This window comes from Vombatus ursinus, unplaced genomic scaffold (genome assembly GCF_900497805.2).
Source record: "Vombatus ursinus unplaced genomic scaffold, bare-nosed wombat genome assembly UNPS02000749.1, whole genome shotgun sequence".
Lineage (NCBI taxonomy): Eukaryota > Metazoa > Chordata > Mammalia > Diprotodontia > Vombatidae > Vombatus > Vombatus ursinus.
This window is the reverse complement of record NW_020940527.1, coordinates 2,075,553-2,093,216: the sequence shown is the minus strand read 5'-3', so window position 1 is coordinate 2,093,216 and position 17,664 is coordinate 2,075,553. Positions and strand designations below refer to the sequence as shown.

Here is a 17,664-nt window from a genome sequence, read left to right as displayed (position 1 = left end):
AGTTAGACAGGAGAAATGAGGCCCCAGGGAGGAAGGGATTAATTGCTGGGCCTTGGGATCTCGGTCACTATACTATGCATAAGAAATGGCATTAAAAGGTCAGCAAGACTTTGGAAGTCATGGCTTCTGAAAGATGAAAGAATTTAAAAGATTGGAGTGATGGGACAGGCTTGCCTGAGATGAGATATGGAATGGATTCAGTTCAATTCAATTCAAGCATTTATTAAGTGCCTAATGCATGCATGGAACTGGGTTAAGTACACAGAGATAATAATGAAAGAATGAAAATCACTCTCTGATCTCTTCAAAGGGGGACAAATATAAGTAAATACAACACAATAGAAGTAGGGAGAGACCTTAGAATCTGGGAAAATCTGGAAGAGATTCCCTTAGCTCACATATGTGAGCTGACCCTTGAAGACATTTAGGGAGCCTAATAGAGACTTGAAGTAGGATGCCATTCAAAGCAGAGAAAACAAAGTGAGCTGGGCTTTCTGGTTTGGGGGACAACCAAAAGTCCAGTTTGGCTGGACCCTAAGGTAAGAAAAGGGAGGGAAATATAAAATAACTCCTTATGGCCAGTCTCATTATCTAGACAGCTAGGTGGTGCAGTGGATAGAGCACTTGGCTTGGAATCAGGAAAACTCATCTTCAGGAGTTCAAATCTGGCTTCAGATATTTACTAGCTGTGTGACCCTGGGCAAGTCACTTGACCCTGTTTACTTTATTCTCCTCATCTGTAAAATGAGCTACAAAAGGAAATAACAAACCACTCCAGTATCTTTGCCAAGAAAACTCCAAATGGGGTCATGGAGAGTCAGACAAGACTGAAACGAGTCAATAACAATGCCCAGACAATGCTGATCTAAATAGCCCTTTTCCCAAATCAGTAATTGCTGCAATAATGAGAAAGGGAGGAACAGTGAGTGATTTAGTACTTGAAGGCCATAAAAAGGCTATTAGAGATGGTAGCCAGAGAGTGTTCATTTCCACCGGAAACCAAATAAGCAAGACTGGCCGAAGCTTCGTGAGGTCCAGGTAGACCAGTAGATTCTTCGAGCTGAGGTAAAACAACAGACTGCCAAGGTAGGCTGAATAATGTCTTTAAAAAAAAAATAGGCTTCTACCAGGCAGACCCCTGAGGCGTACTCCTGCCCAGAGACAGAAGAATGAATGGGATGGCCTTTTCAGATAACTCTTTCATTCACATTCATACAATGATGGGGGGATACCAGTACCAAGCCAAAAGCCAAAGAAAGGAGTTGGCACTGTTGCTCCTTGTTAATTTTAATTTGGCATCTTTGGGCCAGCCTCAATACCTTTTGGCACTCATGACAAAGTGATTCTCCTAAGGCACAGGCAGGAGCCCTTGGTCTGAAAGTTGGCAGGGTCTTAAGATGTAGAAATGTGAAAGTCCATCAGTCAATCAACAAGCATTTATTAAACATCTACCATGCGCTGCCAAGGTGCCATGTGGGCACTGGGGATATAGAAACAAAGATGAAATTCCCTTACCCCCAGTCAAAGGATTGAAAGCTGAAGGAAATAACCCAATAAGGCATCAGAAAGTTCTCTCAGTAACCAGAGCCATCTTACTACTTAACCCAGATTAATAGGTCAAGTAATAGTTCATTTCTCTGTGAGCATCCCTGAGAGGGTCCCTCTAGGAGCTCATACTATTACCACAAAAATGGGACTTAAACCAAGGGTCTACCTGACTCTGGGGCAGCTAGGTGGTGCAGTGGATAGAGTGCAGGGCCTGGAGTCAGGAAGCCTAAGTTCAAATCCAGCCTCAGACACTTCCTAGCTGTGTGACCCTGGGCAAGTCACTTAACTTCTATCTGCCTTCAGCTTCTTCATCTGTAAAATGAGCTGGAGAAGGAAATGGCAAACCATGCCAGTATCCTTGCCAAGAAAACCCCAAAAAGGGTCACAGAGTCGGACATGACTGAACAATAACTACTTAACTCCTGAGTTACTCCTCTTATCTACTAGGCAACACCGCCTTTCTAGAGGCATTAGGGGGTCCAGAATTTTTTTTTGTGGCTCTACTCCTTCATCACCCACAAATGATGGCCAAGTCAATGATAATACCTGAAACCCATCCGATGAGTTAAGGTAGTTAAGGACCACTATCCTATCAACGTGTCACAACTTTCCCCTCCCCATCACTAGCATCACTGGGGGAAAACTGTTCCCAGAAATCCACATGCAGGTAAATGAAGGAGCACAGCCATTGGGCAAAACTAGAAATCATTATGCCCTTCTCCTTCCCCATTCCAGGCAGGGTCCCCAAGTGACAAGGGGGATATTTGGCCAAGATGTCATCAGACAACTGGAACAATGGATTGCTTCCTCCAAGGGACTCTGCCAAAGTTTCAGGTATCCTAGGACATGTGTCCAAGGGCCACCTTGGGCAGAACCTGCCCTGTCTATTCTCTGTCAGAAGGTAAGGAATAAAATGATTATGAACATGGCCCAAAGTCTTAGGGAATCTGGCTGAAACCATGTAAAGTTTAAAAAAATTTAACTTGAAATATTTTTAAAGGATTTATACCGGCCTGATTTTTGGTGAGGGTTGGGGTCTGGGGGCAAGAAGAAAACATCTGCTGCTGCATTTAGGGTAAGCAGGTCCTGAAATAGCTTCATTTGGCCCCAATCCTAGGAAAACAGTATGAAGAGAGCAAGGCCGAGGAAAGTGTAGGGGGAGGCTGTATTAAGCCCAGTGAAGTGGGTTTTATGAAGCAACTAGAGGGGAGCGGTGTCAGGAGCCGTAAACGATGTCGGGTCCATAAAGAACAAATCACTGGAGCTTGATTTTGCTGCGCCGGGTACTGGCTGTTCCTGACAATGGGCTGAAGAGAATCCAAGTGTCAGTGCAAGTAGCAGAATGGGCTGTGTGTAAGAAAATGGGTTCTCTTTGGGCGTTTTGGGCCAAGTTCATAGGTTATAGGACCGAAGACTCAGAGAGCTCGACTTGAAAGTGACTTCATCTGGTGCAACCTCAGTTTGAAGAAGTGGAGATAGAAGCCCAAGAAAGTTACATGACTTGCCCAAGGTCACACAAGACAAGACCAGAACCCAGTTTCCCTAATTCCAGAAAGCAGTCTGTCTTGCACCCACGCCTCTAGGATGTTTCCTTGGACAGAGAGCCATGAAATAAGTGGAGTTATTTGTGTCATCCCACCAAGACACAGAGCTTTTACCAACCCTGCTAGTGAATTCTGTCTGAGAAAACAGGAGATGGGTAGAGTTGGGGCCCACGGGGAGCAAACTGTGGGGAAATAGGGGTTCTGGCAAGAGGCCTACAGAGGAAAAGTGACACATTGTGGCTTTCCTGACTCAAGATGGAAGCTGCACCTTACTGATCCCAAGCTAGGTGGCATAGTGGATAGAGTACCAAACCCAGAGTCAGGAAGACCCGAGTTCAAATTTGGCCTTAGACACTATGACCCTAGGCAAGTCACTTATCCCCTTTCTACCTAGGTTTCCTCATCTGTAAAATGAGCGAGGGAAGAAAATGGCAAATCACTCTAGTATCTCTGCCAAGAAAATCCTAAATGGAGTCACGAAGAGTCAGACAGGACCGAAACGACTGAACAACAACAAAATCTTAGGACTTAGCCATTGTCATGGGTCAGCTAGGACGAGGGGCTCAGGAAAGAAATTCTACCCCTAGACTCAACTGCACTTGATGGCTTCATGTCACTCCAGTTCCTTGTCCCCTATTAGATACATTTTTTGTCCTTTTAATCCCATCCTAAACACGTTTCAAGGAATTTAGGACTAGCAGGCCCTCAAGGAGCATCATGGAAGACAGCTTCCAGAGACGGTCCTGGTACCAGGAAGACTTAGGTTCAAGTCAGATACTCACCAGTCGCGGGATTGTGGGGACAACAACCATTTGAACTCTCTGAGCCACTACAGTTTACTCATCTGTAAGATGGGGACAACAATAAAAAAGCAGCGGCTTAGTGGTATGTATGGTGGAGAGAGTGGTAGAGTCAGGAAGACCTGAGTTCAAATCCAGCCACAGACACTTACTAGCTATGTGACCTTGGGCAAGTCCTTTAACTTCTCTCATTTTTAGTTGGTCAATAAGAAATTATTAAGCTCCTACTATGTGCAAGGTACTGTGCTAACAAACACAAAACAGTTCTTGCTCTCTGAGTGCTCGCAGTCTAATCAAAGAGATGACGTGCAAACAAGTATGTACCAACAAGCTATGAACAGGATCCATTAGGGGTCATCTCTGAGGAGAGGTACTAAGATTAAAGAGGACTGGGAACAGCTTTCTGTGGAAGGTGGGATTTCAACCAAGGCAGCTAGGAGGAGGAGATACAGAGGGAGACATTTCCAATGGCATGAGGGGACAGCCAACATAAACACCAGCAGGATCAAGTGACCTGGGAAAATGCTGAAGACCAGAGTGGGCTGGGCAGGCTTGATTTAGCTGGCAAGAGTGAGGGCAGGGTCTACCAGGTCTGTATCCCAAAGAGACAAAAAAAAAAGGAAAAAAAGACCCACACGTACAAAAATATTTATAGCAGCTCTTTTGTGGTGGTAAAGAATTGGAAAATGAGGGAATGCCCATCAATTGGGAAATGGCTGAACAAGTTGTGGTATATGAATGTAATAGAATACTATTGTACTATAAGAAATGATGAGCAGGCAGATTTCAGAAAAACCTGGAAAGACTTGTATGGACTGATGCTGAGCGAAGTGAGCAGAACCAGGAAGACATCATACATAGTAACAGCAACATTGTGCAATGATCAGCTGTGAAAGACTTGGTTTCTCTGATCATTGCAATGATCCAAGACAATTCTGAAGGACTCATGATGAAAAATGCTATCCACTGCCAGAGAAAGAACTAACGGAGTCTGAATGCAGATCAAAGCATACTATGTTTCACTTTCTGTATGTTTTTGTAGATGGGTTTTTTAAAGTCTGTGTTTGCTTTTACAACATGACTAATGTGGAAATATGTTTTACATTTCTGCACATGTATAACCAACATCAACTTGCTTGCTATCTCAGAGAGGGCAGAGGGGAGATAGGAAGGGAGAGAATTTGGAACTAAAAATTTTAAAAAATAAATGTTAAAAATTGTTCTTATATATAATTGGAAAAAATAAAATATTAAATGAAAATTTTTTTAAAGAGCCAGGGCAGATGATACCCAAGGTAGAGGTGGGGTTGAGGATAAGATTTTAAATTAAACTGCAGCACATTCCACTGAGTTACTCACACAGAAATGCCAGGGTGTCTTAGCCTACAGCTGGGTCTGGAGTATGTTATGACTCCATAGGACAGCATCAGCCAGATCAGAAAAAAACAAGGAAAGAAGTAAGAATTGGATTGGGCAGGGAAGTCTCCCAAGTAGAGGAGCAGAGTGGAACAATGAGTTAGTGGCTTCTACTTTCAAGGCCAGGGGTTGTTAACCTGGAGTCTCGTTGCAGGAATACACATACACACACACACACACACACACACACACACACACACACACATACACATCACAATATAATGTGTTCCTTTGTAATCTTGTGTATTTTATTTTATGCATTTACAAATATTGTTCTGAGAACAGTCCCATAGGCTTCACCAGATGCTGCCAAAGGGGTCCATGGTACAAAAAAAGTTAAAAACCTTGATTCTAAGCCCGGCTCTGCTGTGGAACTTCTGGGTGATCCCTCTGTGTCTGAGTTTCTTCCCTATTGGGAATCCCACCTTGGATTTATGGGCCACATTTCATAGAGATCACTCCTACAATCATCATGTCACTATAAAGGAAGGGTTCTGAACCTCTTTTGGGTCTTGGACCCCTTTGGCAGGCAGCCCAGTGAAGCCTCAGAATAATGTTTGTGGACAACATTGATAATTGAAGGAAATGCAAAATTTCAGTTAGAGATCAGTGAAGCTAAAGAAGTGTTTTTTTTTTTCTTTTCCCATCCAAATTCACAGCCTCTCGAAAGTCTATTTGCAGACCAGGTTCAGAATCCCTGCTATAAAAAATGCAGGGCTTGAGAAACTCCTCTGGGGCTTTCTCCTAGGGGAAGGAGGCGGGCTGGCTGCTGTGCTCAAAGGTAATGGGGCCTCCTGTTCCCCATGGTTGCCTCTGCAGGCATGCTTGGTGGTGTCTCTATGCACGTCTGGGCTCAGATTCCTCCCAGGAGAAGCCCCAGCCCTCCACAATGCTCTGTGGTGCACACCTGTTGCCTTAATCCCACACTCAGACCCGAATTGCTTCCCTTGCCAACTCCAGTGGGTCCAGGTTTCATAGAGGAGGGAGAGGGCCACATCACAGAGGTCAGCTTATCCTGCTAAATGCACTGCAGAAATTAGGCGGGGGAAAAGAGGCAGGATCTGGCCTTTCACACAAGGAGGATGTCCTTGGGTTGATGGAAAGAAAATGACCTTGGGGCTCATACCTGCTCCAGAGAAAAGGGGAACCCACTGCATCAGAAGCAACTCTCCCCTTCAGAGCTCAAGTACCCTGACTATTTCTCTTGGTTTGCCCTGGAGCCCAAACCCTTGGGGAAAATAGGTATTCTTAACTTCATATTGTAGAGAAGGCTGAGACCCAGCAGTAAGCATCTTGTTTAAGGTGACATGGCAAGGTGATACTAAAGCAGAGGCCAGAATGCACAGATTCCCGGAAGTCATGGGACATCCCCATCTGGTGTGATCACGTATCAGTCTGAACTCTTGACCATCAGGTCATAAGCTTGGTCCCCAAGTTCAGACAGGTAGAGGAAGGATTAGACTTACCCCAGCATCCAGAGCTGACCACGAAAAGCCAGAAGAAGAGGTGGCTGGTGGGCATGTGGCACTTCATGTTTCCTGTGGATAAAGAAAGGGGAAAGGTAAGAATTGTTGGATGGCTGGGTGGGCCAATGGCTGCCACCTCCTGAGCCCAGCAACTAGTAGAATAATTGGAGATAATGGGGATAGAGGAAGGATGAGAAGTGGGAATAGAGATACTGAGGCTGAAGTCAGGTTGGGAGGATAGGCAAGGGAAGGGATACAATGAAGGCAAAGAAGGGAAAGGGCCAAGCAACTTGAAGTCAAGGTATGTTGGAAGCAAAAGGCATCTTAGAGAACATTAATCCAGCACCCCCAATTTACAGATGAAGAAACTGAGGTTTAGAGAAGGAAAATGATGTGGTCATGTTCCCATAACTAGTTGTTAGCAGTTTCGTTTAACAAATGATGGTCACAAGCATCAAATGAAGACAGATGGAGGCACTCACTTGGGAGTGTCTGGGAAGGGAGCATGGCGTCTGGTACAAATCAGATGCTTAATAGTCACTAACACTTAATGGCAGCTAGGTGGCACAGTGGATAAAGTGCCAGACTTGAAGTCAGGAAGACTCACCTTCTTGAGTTCAAATCTGGCCTCAGACACTTATCATCTGTGTGACCCTGGGCAAGTCACTTAACTATGTTTGCCTCAGTTTCCTCACCAGTAAAATGAACTGGAGAAGGAAATGGCAAACCACTCTGGTATCTTTGCCAAGGAAACCTCAAATGGGTTGAGATGAACTCAAAGAGTCAAACACAACTGAAAACGACTGAACAAATGTTTCTCTACTCCCAAGTTATTTTGTTGTTACTATGTACAGATTTACATTTCCTTAATCCATACATGTTATATCCCCAGGAGAATGTAAGTTCCTTGACGGTGAGGAATTTATTTTTCTTTTCTTATGCTGCCGAACACCTAGTAGGTACCTTTGTACATAGTAAGTACTTAATCAATGCTTGTTGAATTGATTTAAATTCATTTATATTCATGGGAGTGGAAGTGGGGCAGAATAGAAAGAGAAGAGGCTTGAGCCCATGGAGCCTCTGGCCCATGGCTTGTCATTCTCATGATGCCTCTGGAGTGGCTGGCTTTGGTGATGAGCCTATGCAGGAAACACTGCCCTGACCGCCCCTTGTCTCTACTGTTTTGGCATTCAAAGCTCTTCAAAACCTGGCCTCACTATACTTTTGCACCTTTATCACATAGTCCTCCCTTTCATTCAGAGCCTGGACCAGATTATTAGCTTTCTGATAGTTCCTCTTGCTGGCCCATCCATCTTCCCCCTTGGTGCCTTTGCACTCACTGCATGGTCCCCGTGGCTAGAGCAGACACTCTTCTCACCTCTACCTTGTAGAATTCCCAGTTTCCTCTAAGACCTTGCTCAAGGACCACCTTCTACATGAGATCTTTCCTCATCCCTGCCTACTCCTCCAGCTAGCACCTCCCCCAGCAAAAACTGCCTTGCATCTACTCTGTATAAAGTCTCTTATTGGCAGATTTGTCTCACCAGGCAGAACATCAGCTTCTTGAGGGAAAGGACTTTTGTCTTTTGTCTTTGTATTCTCTGCACCTAGAAAAGGGCCTGAGATGTAAAACAAATGTAAAAAATGCTTATTGATTGGATGATGTCCTGGGGCGCCATGTTTGATTATCTCTATCGATCTTGCCCCAAACCCTGGGATACAAAAGGAGAATTCTGTAGCACCTTTGCTATGTGGGGCAACCCAGTATGCACAGATTTCCAGAAGTCGTGGGGCATCCCCATCTGGTGTGATCATGCATCAGTCTGAACTCTTGAGCATTGCTCCTCTCCACAGAGAGAACCCCAAAGAATAAGCTCCTCTACTCACCACCCTATGCATTCATTCATTCACCCAGTAAGCATTTATTAAGGACTTTCTATGTGCCAGGACCTATGGGAGGCAATGGAGTTCAAGGCCCATAATAATAGCTTCCATGCTATTGGTAGGTTAGGGATGTGGGTAATACAGCTTATATGTGTGTGTGTGTATATATATATATATATGTATGTATGTATATATATGTACATACATGTGTATATATACACACATATATATTTATATGTATATATGCATACTGGCTATATATAAATATACATGCTATAACCACATATGTATATGTACACATACAGATGTCTTTATTTAGAGCCAGAAACCTATTCCTTCTCTGGGTTCTCAAGAGGTCAGAGACTTCCAGAGCTCTAGTGAGGAGGGTGGGAGGGAGAAGTTCAAAAAAATTTGAGGAGTTCATGAGAACACAGGAAAGAGTTTTGTCTTGGCAAGCCTCTGCCTCCTTGCCTGTTGCACATGGCACCCAACATCCTCATTCTTACGGATGGCAGTGATACATTTCAATGCTACGACTTACTTCTGCTTCACGCTATTTTTCCTCCACTTATGTGATATTTTAATGTTTGCAAAGCACTTTGCACAGATCATGGCAATATGAGCTTCACAACAACCCTGTGAGATACAAGGACAAGTACTATTAATCCTAATTTAATAGATGCGGAAACTGAGACTCAGAGAGATTAATGATTTGCCCATACATAGCCACACAGCTAGTGAGAACAATTTTGAACCCAGGTCCAACAGCCGATCTGCTATGCCTATTAATTTGCTTCACCCTAACAACTTGCCTCTAATGGAGATGGTAATAACCTTGTGGACAGCATGCTTAATTAGGAGCTAGAGGATCTGAGCTTGAGTCCCGACTTTTCTCCTTACCTGCTTGTATTTAATATACATAGAAAATAAGGGGTTAGGCTAGCTGACTCAAAGTCTCTCCCAGCTTTAAACTCTCTGATCTATGATCCCCTAGTAAGACCTAACATTTGGGGGGCACTTTTCAGTCTTGCAAATTCCTTTTCCTCATAACAATTATGAGAGATGGGTAGCACTGTTCATTATCATTATCCCTTTTTCTCAGATGAGGCAAAAAAGGCCCAGAGATAGTATGTGGCTAGTCCAGGATCCCAGATCTATTAAGGGCCAGATCCAAGCCCAGAGCCCAGGCTTTCTGATTTCTGTTCTGATTCAATTTTTTTTAAAAAAGATTCTTAAGTACCTACCATGTGTCAGGCACTGTACTAGGCACTGGAGACAAATACAACCCTGGGTTGGTCCTCTGAGATTCCTGGTCCCATTTGCTCATCCACTCTGACTGGTAAAGGTTGCCAATGAGGGATTGGAGCCCCAGCCAGCAGAAGGGCTGGGCTGATCCACAGCCAGAGCCTTCCCATCTTTTCTGCTCCCAGAGATTCTCTCAGCAGGCATAGCTGGAGCAAACGGCATGGCTCCCTGGGGACAGCATGACCTCTCTCTGTCCTGAGCAGCAGCTGGTCTCTCTATAACTCTCATCCCTCTCTCCTCAGTCACAGTAAACTCTCCTACTGAGCTTTCTGTGTCTTCATGCCTCTAGTCAGGGCTTCCGCAAAACCTTCCTTTTTTGACCCCCGCTGTCTCCCAATAATAAAAGCTAGCATTTATGTTGCATTTTAAGGTTTATGAAGTACTTTACATTTATTATTCCATTTGATCCTCACCACAATCCTGTAGGATAAGTGCTGTTTTTATCTCTATTTTATGGATGAGGAAACTGAGGCTGAAAGTGGTTAGGTAGATTGCCTAAGTTTAACCAGGGGCACCTTGGAGCTAGGGTAGTGTAGAGGAAGAACACTGAAAGTGAGTCAGGAGCTCTGGCTTCAAATCCAAGCGTCTGTCATTAGGGATAGTTGTGTTTATGTACATACCCTTTTGTAAACAGAAAGAGGCTATTAAATGTGAGCTACTGAATCTAAGGCGTACTTGGACTTAGTGTAATTTTCCTCCATGAGAGCTGAACCAATCAGCCTTCATGGCCATCAAAGTCCACTGCTTCCTTCTTTTCCTTTTACCAAAGAGTTAGTATTAGGTGCAGATGTTAGTCATTCCCGCCCATCCTACAGATGTTGCCTCTAAACCCCAATCTTACAGGAAACCCTCAGAGTACAAACATCTGGAGGGTCAGAGTTTTTAAAAGAATTGCCTGCTGCAATCAATGAACGATTTACTGAGTACTGACTACAATCAGAGGTGGGGAACCTGTGGCCTTCTAGGTCCTTGGGTGAGGCCTTTTGACCAAGTCCAAGTTTTATAGAGCAAATCTTTTTATTAAGGGGATTTGTTCTGTGAAGTTTGGATTCAAAGGTCCACACTTAAGGACCTAGAGAGCCACATGTGGCCTCGAAGCTGTAGGTTTCCCACCCATAGACTTTATACTTTGTTACTGTTGTTGAGTGGTTTCAGTCATGTCTGACTCTTGGTGATCCCAGTTGGGGTTTTCTTGGCAAAGATACTAGAGCTGTTTGCCATTTCCTTCTCCAGCTCATTTTACAGATGAGGAAACTGAGGCAAATAGGCCTAAGTGACTTTCCCAGTGTCACATAGCTAGTAAGTGTTGGAGGTCACATTTTGAACTTGGGTCTTCCTGACTCTCAGCCTGGCACTCTATCCACTGAGCCACCTAGCTGCCCTAAATTATACTAGGCATTGGATAATTAAATACAGAGAAAAAATGAAATCTAGTCCTTCTAAAAAATCCCAGTCCTGTCTCAGGGACAAGGTATGCTCCTGACTCGCCAGTGTCATCTCTACACCCTACTGTCGCCATCACTCTGCAACCATTTTTTCCCTTGGAGATTTAGTCCATGAAAATCTATCACCCAAATAAGAACCTGGCACTTATTGACTGACATCACTTCCCTGTTCTCTCAAGGAATTCAGTGCCTGGCTCACAGTCATCATCTCCATCCCAATTGCTATCCCTCTACCAGGGGACATAGACATGCCCTATTGATGTTGCCATAAAACACTGTGGCCTTCTTCTTCATTTCCTTCACTCCCTTTCTCCACCACATTCAGAAAGTCACATCCTTTATCTTATCATAATCCACAAATGTCCCACTTACAGGACCAAGATCTTCAAAATTCCTCTATCCAGCCATAACCTCCCATCATTCCACACCTCCTTATGAGTCGTTTCCCCTAAAACTATTATTTTTTAGAATTATGGATTTATTTTTACAAACATTTATTGTCTCTCCCACTGCCCTCCCCCAATGAATGATAAAAATATAATCACAACAAAGATGCAAAGTCAAGCAAAACAAATTCCCCCACTGGACGTGTCCAAAAATGCACATCTCCCCTCTTTGGAAGGGGCTGAATGGTGTAATTTCTCTTCAGGCCTCTGGACTTGTGTTTCCTTATTGCATTCATCACTGTTCTATAGTCCTTCAAAGCTGCTTTTCTCTATAATATTGTTGTCATTTTGTAAATTGTTCTCCCAGCTCTGCTCACTTCACTCTGCCACAGATCATAGAGGTCTTCCTGGCTTCATCTGAAACTGTCCATTTCGTTATTTCTCACAGCACAAGAATATTCCATTACACTTCTATGCCACATTTGTTTAGGCACTCCCTGAGAGGTGGGCAGCCCCTTAGGCCTAACCCTATTCTTCAGTCAGTACTCTACAGGCCATCATAGTTACTTAACCAGTTCGAATTTATGTTATCATATATATGTATATATCTATGTATATATATCTATATCTATATATATACACAATACATATATACTATCACTATATATACAAATATACATATATACATACAGATATGTGTGTGTACATATATACATATATATGTACACTGTCATATGTAGTATATGTATATATATTTTATCTCTCGCCTCTGGTTGGATCACTGCTAATGCCTTGTCATACTCTACCCTGGATGACCTCCACCATTGGCCTCCTCCATTCCTAGTCATATTCTGCTAAGGAGAGCGGTGGAAGGAGTCACACAACTGTGCTGACTGGATTCACTATAAATTTTTATCATCTAAGCACAATTCAGTCCTCATTACCACAAGTAATCCTTTTACTTTTCCCTAATCAGCTCTCCATCCCATTTGTCATAGTAGCTGTTCCAAACCTTCTCTCCACAAGCCTTCCCCAGCATTCTCCTCACCCTTTCCTTTCAGTAAAGGAACTTGTCTCATAGTTTACTGGGAAACAAAAGAGTCATTAGCCATGAGCTCCTACTTCCCTTCTATTTTAAATCTCAAAACCCTTTGATGTCATCTCCAAATTTCTCCTACTTACTTCTATTCTCTGATAAAGAGATGGCCCTTCTAGCTAAGGTCAACCTCACTTCTTTTACCTTTCCTCCCATCCCCTTCCATCTCCTCTAATAGATTACCCTCACCATCATTTCCCCTCTCCCTAATCCTAAATCTCTCCCTATCTACAGGCTTCTTCTCTGCTGCCTACTAATTGCCCTGCTCTCCCCATTCTCCCTCATCTTTAAAAAATAAAATCTTCATTTGACTCTTCCAGCCTCTCAAGATATCATTAGATATCTTCCCTTTCAAAGTCAATTTTAAAAAGAGCTGCCTATCCTCACTTCCTTTCCTCTCACTCATTTCTCAATCCCTTGTAAGCTGGCTTCTGACCGCATCATTCAACTGAAAGTTTTCTCTAAAGTAATCATTGATCTCATAATTGCCAGATCTATTGAGCTTTTCTCCATCTTTATTGTTCTTGACCTCTCTGCCATATTTGACACTGTTGACCATGGTCTCCTCCTGTTCGCTCTCCTCTGTGGGTTTTCATGAAGCTGCTTTCTCAGTTCTCTTATCTGACCTCTGCTTTTCAGTCTTCTTGGGGGAGTGTGGGTGTACTGCAAGGCACTGTCCAAGGTTCTCTTTCTCCTCTCTCTCTAAGATCTCACCAGCCCCCTGGATCCAGTTCTCATCTCTATGTAGAAAACTATGATTTCTATAGTCTTTCTCCTGAGTTCTCATCCTATAGCATCTAATGGACAGTTCCAACTGGCTGTCCCATAATCACTTCAAATCCAACACGTCCAAAATATAACATTATCTTTCTCCCAATTTCCCCATTTCTACAAAGAGTACCACCATCCTTCTTTTCCCAAGTTCAATGGCTCCTTGGAGCCATTCTCAAATCCTCACTTTCCCTCACTCATTCAATTGCTAAGTCTTATCAATCCTTCCCTTGAATTCTCTCTCACTTTCATCTCCTTTTCTCAACTCACATAGTCACCAGCCTGGCTCAAGCCCTCATCACCTCTACCTGAACTACTTTAATCTTCTTCTAATCAGAGCCCCTCCCTTGTCTTTCCCCTCTCCAAACTATCCTCCACACAGATGCCAAAATGATATTTCGAAAGCATGGGTTTGATTATGTCATTTCCCTTATCAGGAAGCTTCAGTCACTCTCCCTAATGGCACCAAGATAAAATACTAATCCCTCTGTTTGGCATCTAAAGCCCTTCTCCATCTGGATCCATCCTATTTTTCTTGATTTATAACACATTACTTCTTGTTCACTCATGCCCTTCTTACTGTTCCTCATACATAACTTTCATCTTACACCTCCATACCTTTACACAGGCTATACCCTCCACCCCGACCCTATCCATGGAATGCACTTTTTTTTGCCTCTTTTTTATAGAATCCCTGGCTTCCTTCAAAGCTCAGTTCAGGCACCAAGGACTACATGGCCTTTCTTGATCCTCCAGTTGCTAGGGGTTTCCCCTCCTTAGAAATTACATTTACCTTACACATATTCTGTCTTTACTTTTGCACGTACAGGTTATGTTTCTCAATAGAATTTAAGCTACTTGAGGACATTTTTGTCATTACATTCCCCTAGCACTTAATATAATGCCTGATACATAGTAGGTACTTAATAAAGACTTTTTGATTGACTGGGCATGCACCTCAAAAGATAACTAACAATGCCAGGTGACATAACACCTTTTTTATTAGTACTTGGGTACTTCCCTCGCAACAACCCTATGAAGTAGGGAATAGAAACATATATCCTGTTTTGCAGATTAAAAAAAATGAGGGTCAGTAAGATTGTTACCTGCTCAGGGTCATACACATTAGTAAGTATCTTAAGTGGGATTCAACCCAGGTCTTCTGACTCAAAGTCCAATACTTATGTACCATACTGCAGTAATTAATGCAGAAATGCAAATGTACAATGGATGGAACTGCAAATTGGTCCAACCATTCTGGGAAACAGTTTGGAGGAATGTGCATAAAGTCACCATGCTGTCCGTACCTTTTGCTCCATTGATCCCATTACTAGGCATATACCCTAGGAGATTAATGACAGAAATAAAGTTCTTAGATATGATGAAATATTCATAGCAGCACTCTCCACCGTAGCAAAAAAAAAAAAACCCAAACTGGAAGGAAAATAGGTGCCCATCGATTAAGGGATGGCTGTGCAAATTGTGGAACATGAATGTAATAGAATATGATTGCACTGTGAGAGACAAAGACATTGAGGAATTGAGAGAAACAGGGAAAGACTTTGAAGAAGTGATTCAGAATGAAGAACACGCTCATTGAGCCCAGGGTAGTAAATGATGACAACTCGAAAACACAGTGAAACTCTGATGAATTGTAATGAATAATCTCAATCACAGAGAACTGATAATGAAACATGCCTTTCACCTTTGAGTAGAAAAGGGAGGTGGCACGGGAGATCAAGTTTATGAATCAGGAAGACTAGAGTTCAAATCCTGCCTCAGACACTTTTTGTATGACCCTGGGCAGATCATTTAAATTATTTCCCAGCCTTAGTTTTCTTATCCATCAAAAGGGGCTAATAACAATACCTACCTCATTCACAGGGCTGTTCTGAGGATCGAATAAGATAATGCAAGCTTTACAAACACTAAAGAATGGTATAAATGCTAGACACTGTTATTAGAGAAGAAAGAAAAGTGGAGGCTGTTGACCTGAAACAAGGATGGGGAACCTGCAGCCTCAAGGTCACATGTGGCCCTCTAGGTCCTCAAGTGTGGCCCTCTGACTGAAGGGCCTCGAGACCACAGGTTCCCCACCCCTGACCTGAAACATGGTATACAGATATGGTCACCATGTCAGTTGGTTTTGCTAAAATGGTTTTCTTTGTTACAAAGGAAAGGTTCCTTGATGAGGGGAAGATGTCAAAGGGGACATGACTAGTATAAAAAAGGCAACAATAGTAGTAAAAAAAAATCAGGGAAGTGGAGATGATTTCCATCTAAAATGGTTAAAATTAACAAAATACTGCCACTGAAAAAATCCTTTAAAATATGAGCACCCACCTTAGATTCTGGGGGCAGTGAGAAGACCAATGTGATTCTAGTTCAGGTTCCAAGGGAGAGGGTGAGAAAAACAAATGGAGAGGTAGACAGGGCCAGATTGTGGACGAGGGTCACCACCACTGCTCCCAGGAGCACTTAGCAACACCTGCTGAATTTTGTATGCCAAGGAGGATGATTAACCAATCGGTCATCCTATCAAGAATGTCAATGCAAGGGATTCCTACATGGGGATGAATCAGCCCTGTGTGGAGGAGGATGTACCTCCCTGCTCCAGATACACAGCTTCTGATTGGCACGGCAAAGCTCATAAGCATGCTTGTCATTCAGTTGTGTCTGACTTTTCATGACTCCACAGACCATACTGTCCCTGGGGTTTTCTTGGCAAAGATACTGGAATGGCTTGCTATTTCCTTCTCCAGTGGATTAAGGCAAACAGAAGTTAAGTGACTTGCTCAGGGTCACACAGCTAGGAAGCATCTGAGGTCAGATTTTTAACTTAGGTCTTCCTGACTCCAGGTCCAGTGCTCTATCCACTGAGCCACTTAGCTGCCTTTTTCATCACTAGGTCTCTTTTAATATTTACAATATTTTCCCATCTCATTAATTTCCATAGAAAAGGGAATAAACATCTGCCTGTGCTTTGGTTAGGTCCAGCCCAGCAGCTTGACCATGGCCAAAGGGTTTCCAGGTAACACAGAAACTCCACCCCTTCCTCCACCCCTGAGAGCTTCTCACATCCAGTGCAGGCTCCCTGGGATACTCCAAGTGCTAAGCTATTGTTCCAGCTGCCAGCTCGGAACTCTCTTTGATGACTCAGTATATCTGAGCTCAGGAGCCTCAGGATCCCTGGGGCTTAAATGGTTTTCCAGATTAGAATCTATCATCTGGTCCCAACCCTCAGAGCCCCATCAGAAACTCCAGATGAAGTAGAGAGAGGCAGCTGAGTGGCCAGATGGGAAAGCTTCCCCCACCAAAACAAAAAATAAAACTGGACTAATTGAAAGCTTATCCCAAGATGAGAGTTAGAAATTAGCCCACTGCAGTAAGAGAGCAGGGATGCTCAGCCAGGCAAACTTAATCTTTCCATCATACTGAGCATCCCCACCTATTGACCGCATGTGCCCTAACTTGCCATCATAGATTTAGAAATGGAAGAGACCAATTTTAACAGAGACTTGGTTCCCATACCAAAGGATTACCCCACTGCAGCAAGAGGGCAAGGCCACTAAGCATGGCAAAATGAACCTCTCCACCCTATGAGACGTCTTTTCTTACTGACCACACACCCCCTGTCCTGTTACCATAGATTTAGAGATGGTTAAATGACTTGACCAAGGTGTCACATGGTTAGAAACTGGCCAATCCAGGGTTTGACCCAGGTCCTCTGACTCTAAATTCTGAGGCTTCTTCAGTGTACCATGCCATCCCCCAAGGCTCAACATGCTCAGGCAGGCCTTCCTCACCTTCTTTGTGTCCCATATGCTTCTGGCAATCTGATGAAACCTATAAACTCCTTCTCAGCAGAACGCTTTTAAATGCACCAAATCAAATCAAATACACAAGATTCCTAGGGAATGTGGAGAAGGTGACAATATGTACATATTTAAGTCTATAGCAGCATGTGAAGTGAATCATGCTTCCGTCCTCCAAGTAGCTGTGA

At 43.4% G+C, this 17,664-nt stretch overlaps 1 protein-coding gene across 5 annotated transcripts in view; it reads right to left on the bottom strand.

Annotated features, from left to right (window-relative positions):
* CDH23 (cadherin related 23) overlaps window positions 1-17,664 on the bottom strand; it is a 600,475-nt gene that overhangs the window by 547,627 nt on the left and 35,184 nt on the right. For all 5 annotated transcript variants that reach the window (XM_027858426.1, XM_027858400.1, XM_027858408.1 and 2 more), the window contains exon 2: window positions 6,775-6,846. In XM_027858426.1, the coding sequence (XP_027714227.1) occupies window positions 6,775-6,841 (67 nt within the window). In that variant the 5' untranslated portion in view covers window positions 6,842-6,846. The remainder of the gene's footprint in view (window positions 1-6,774; window positions 6,847-17,664) is intronic.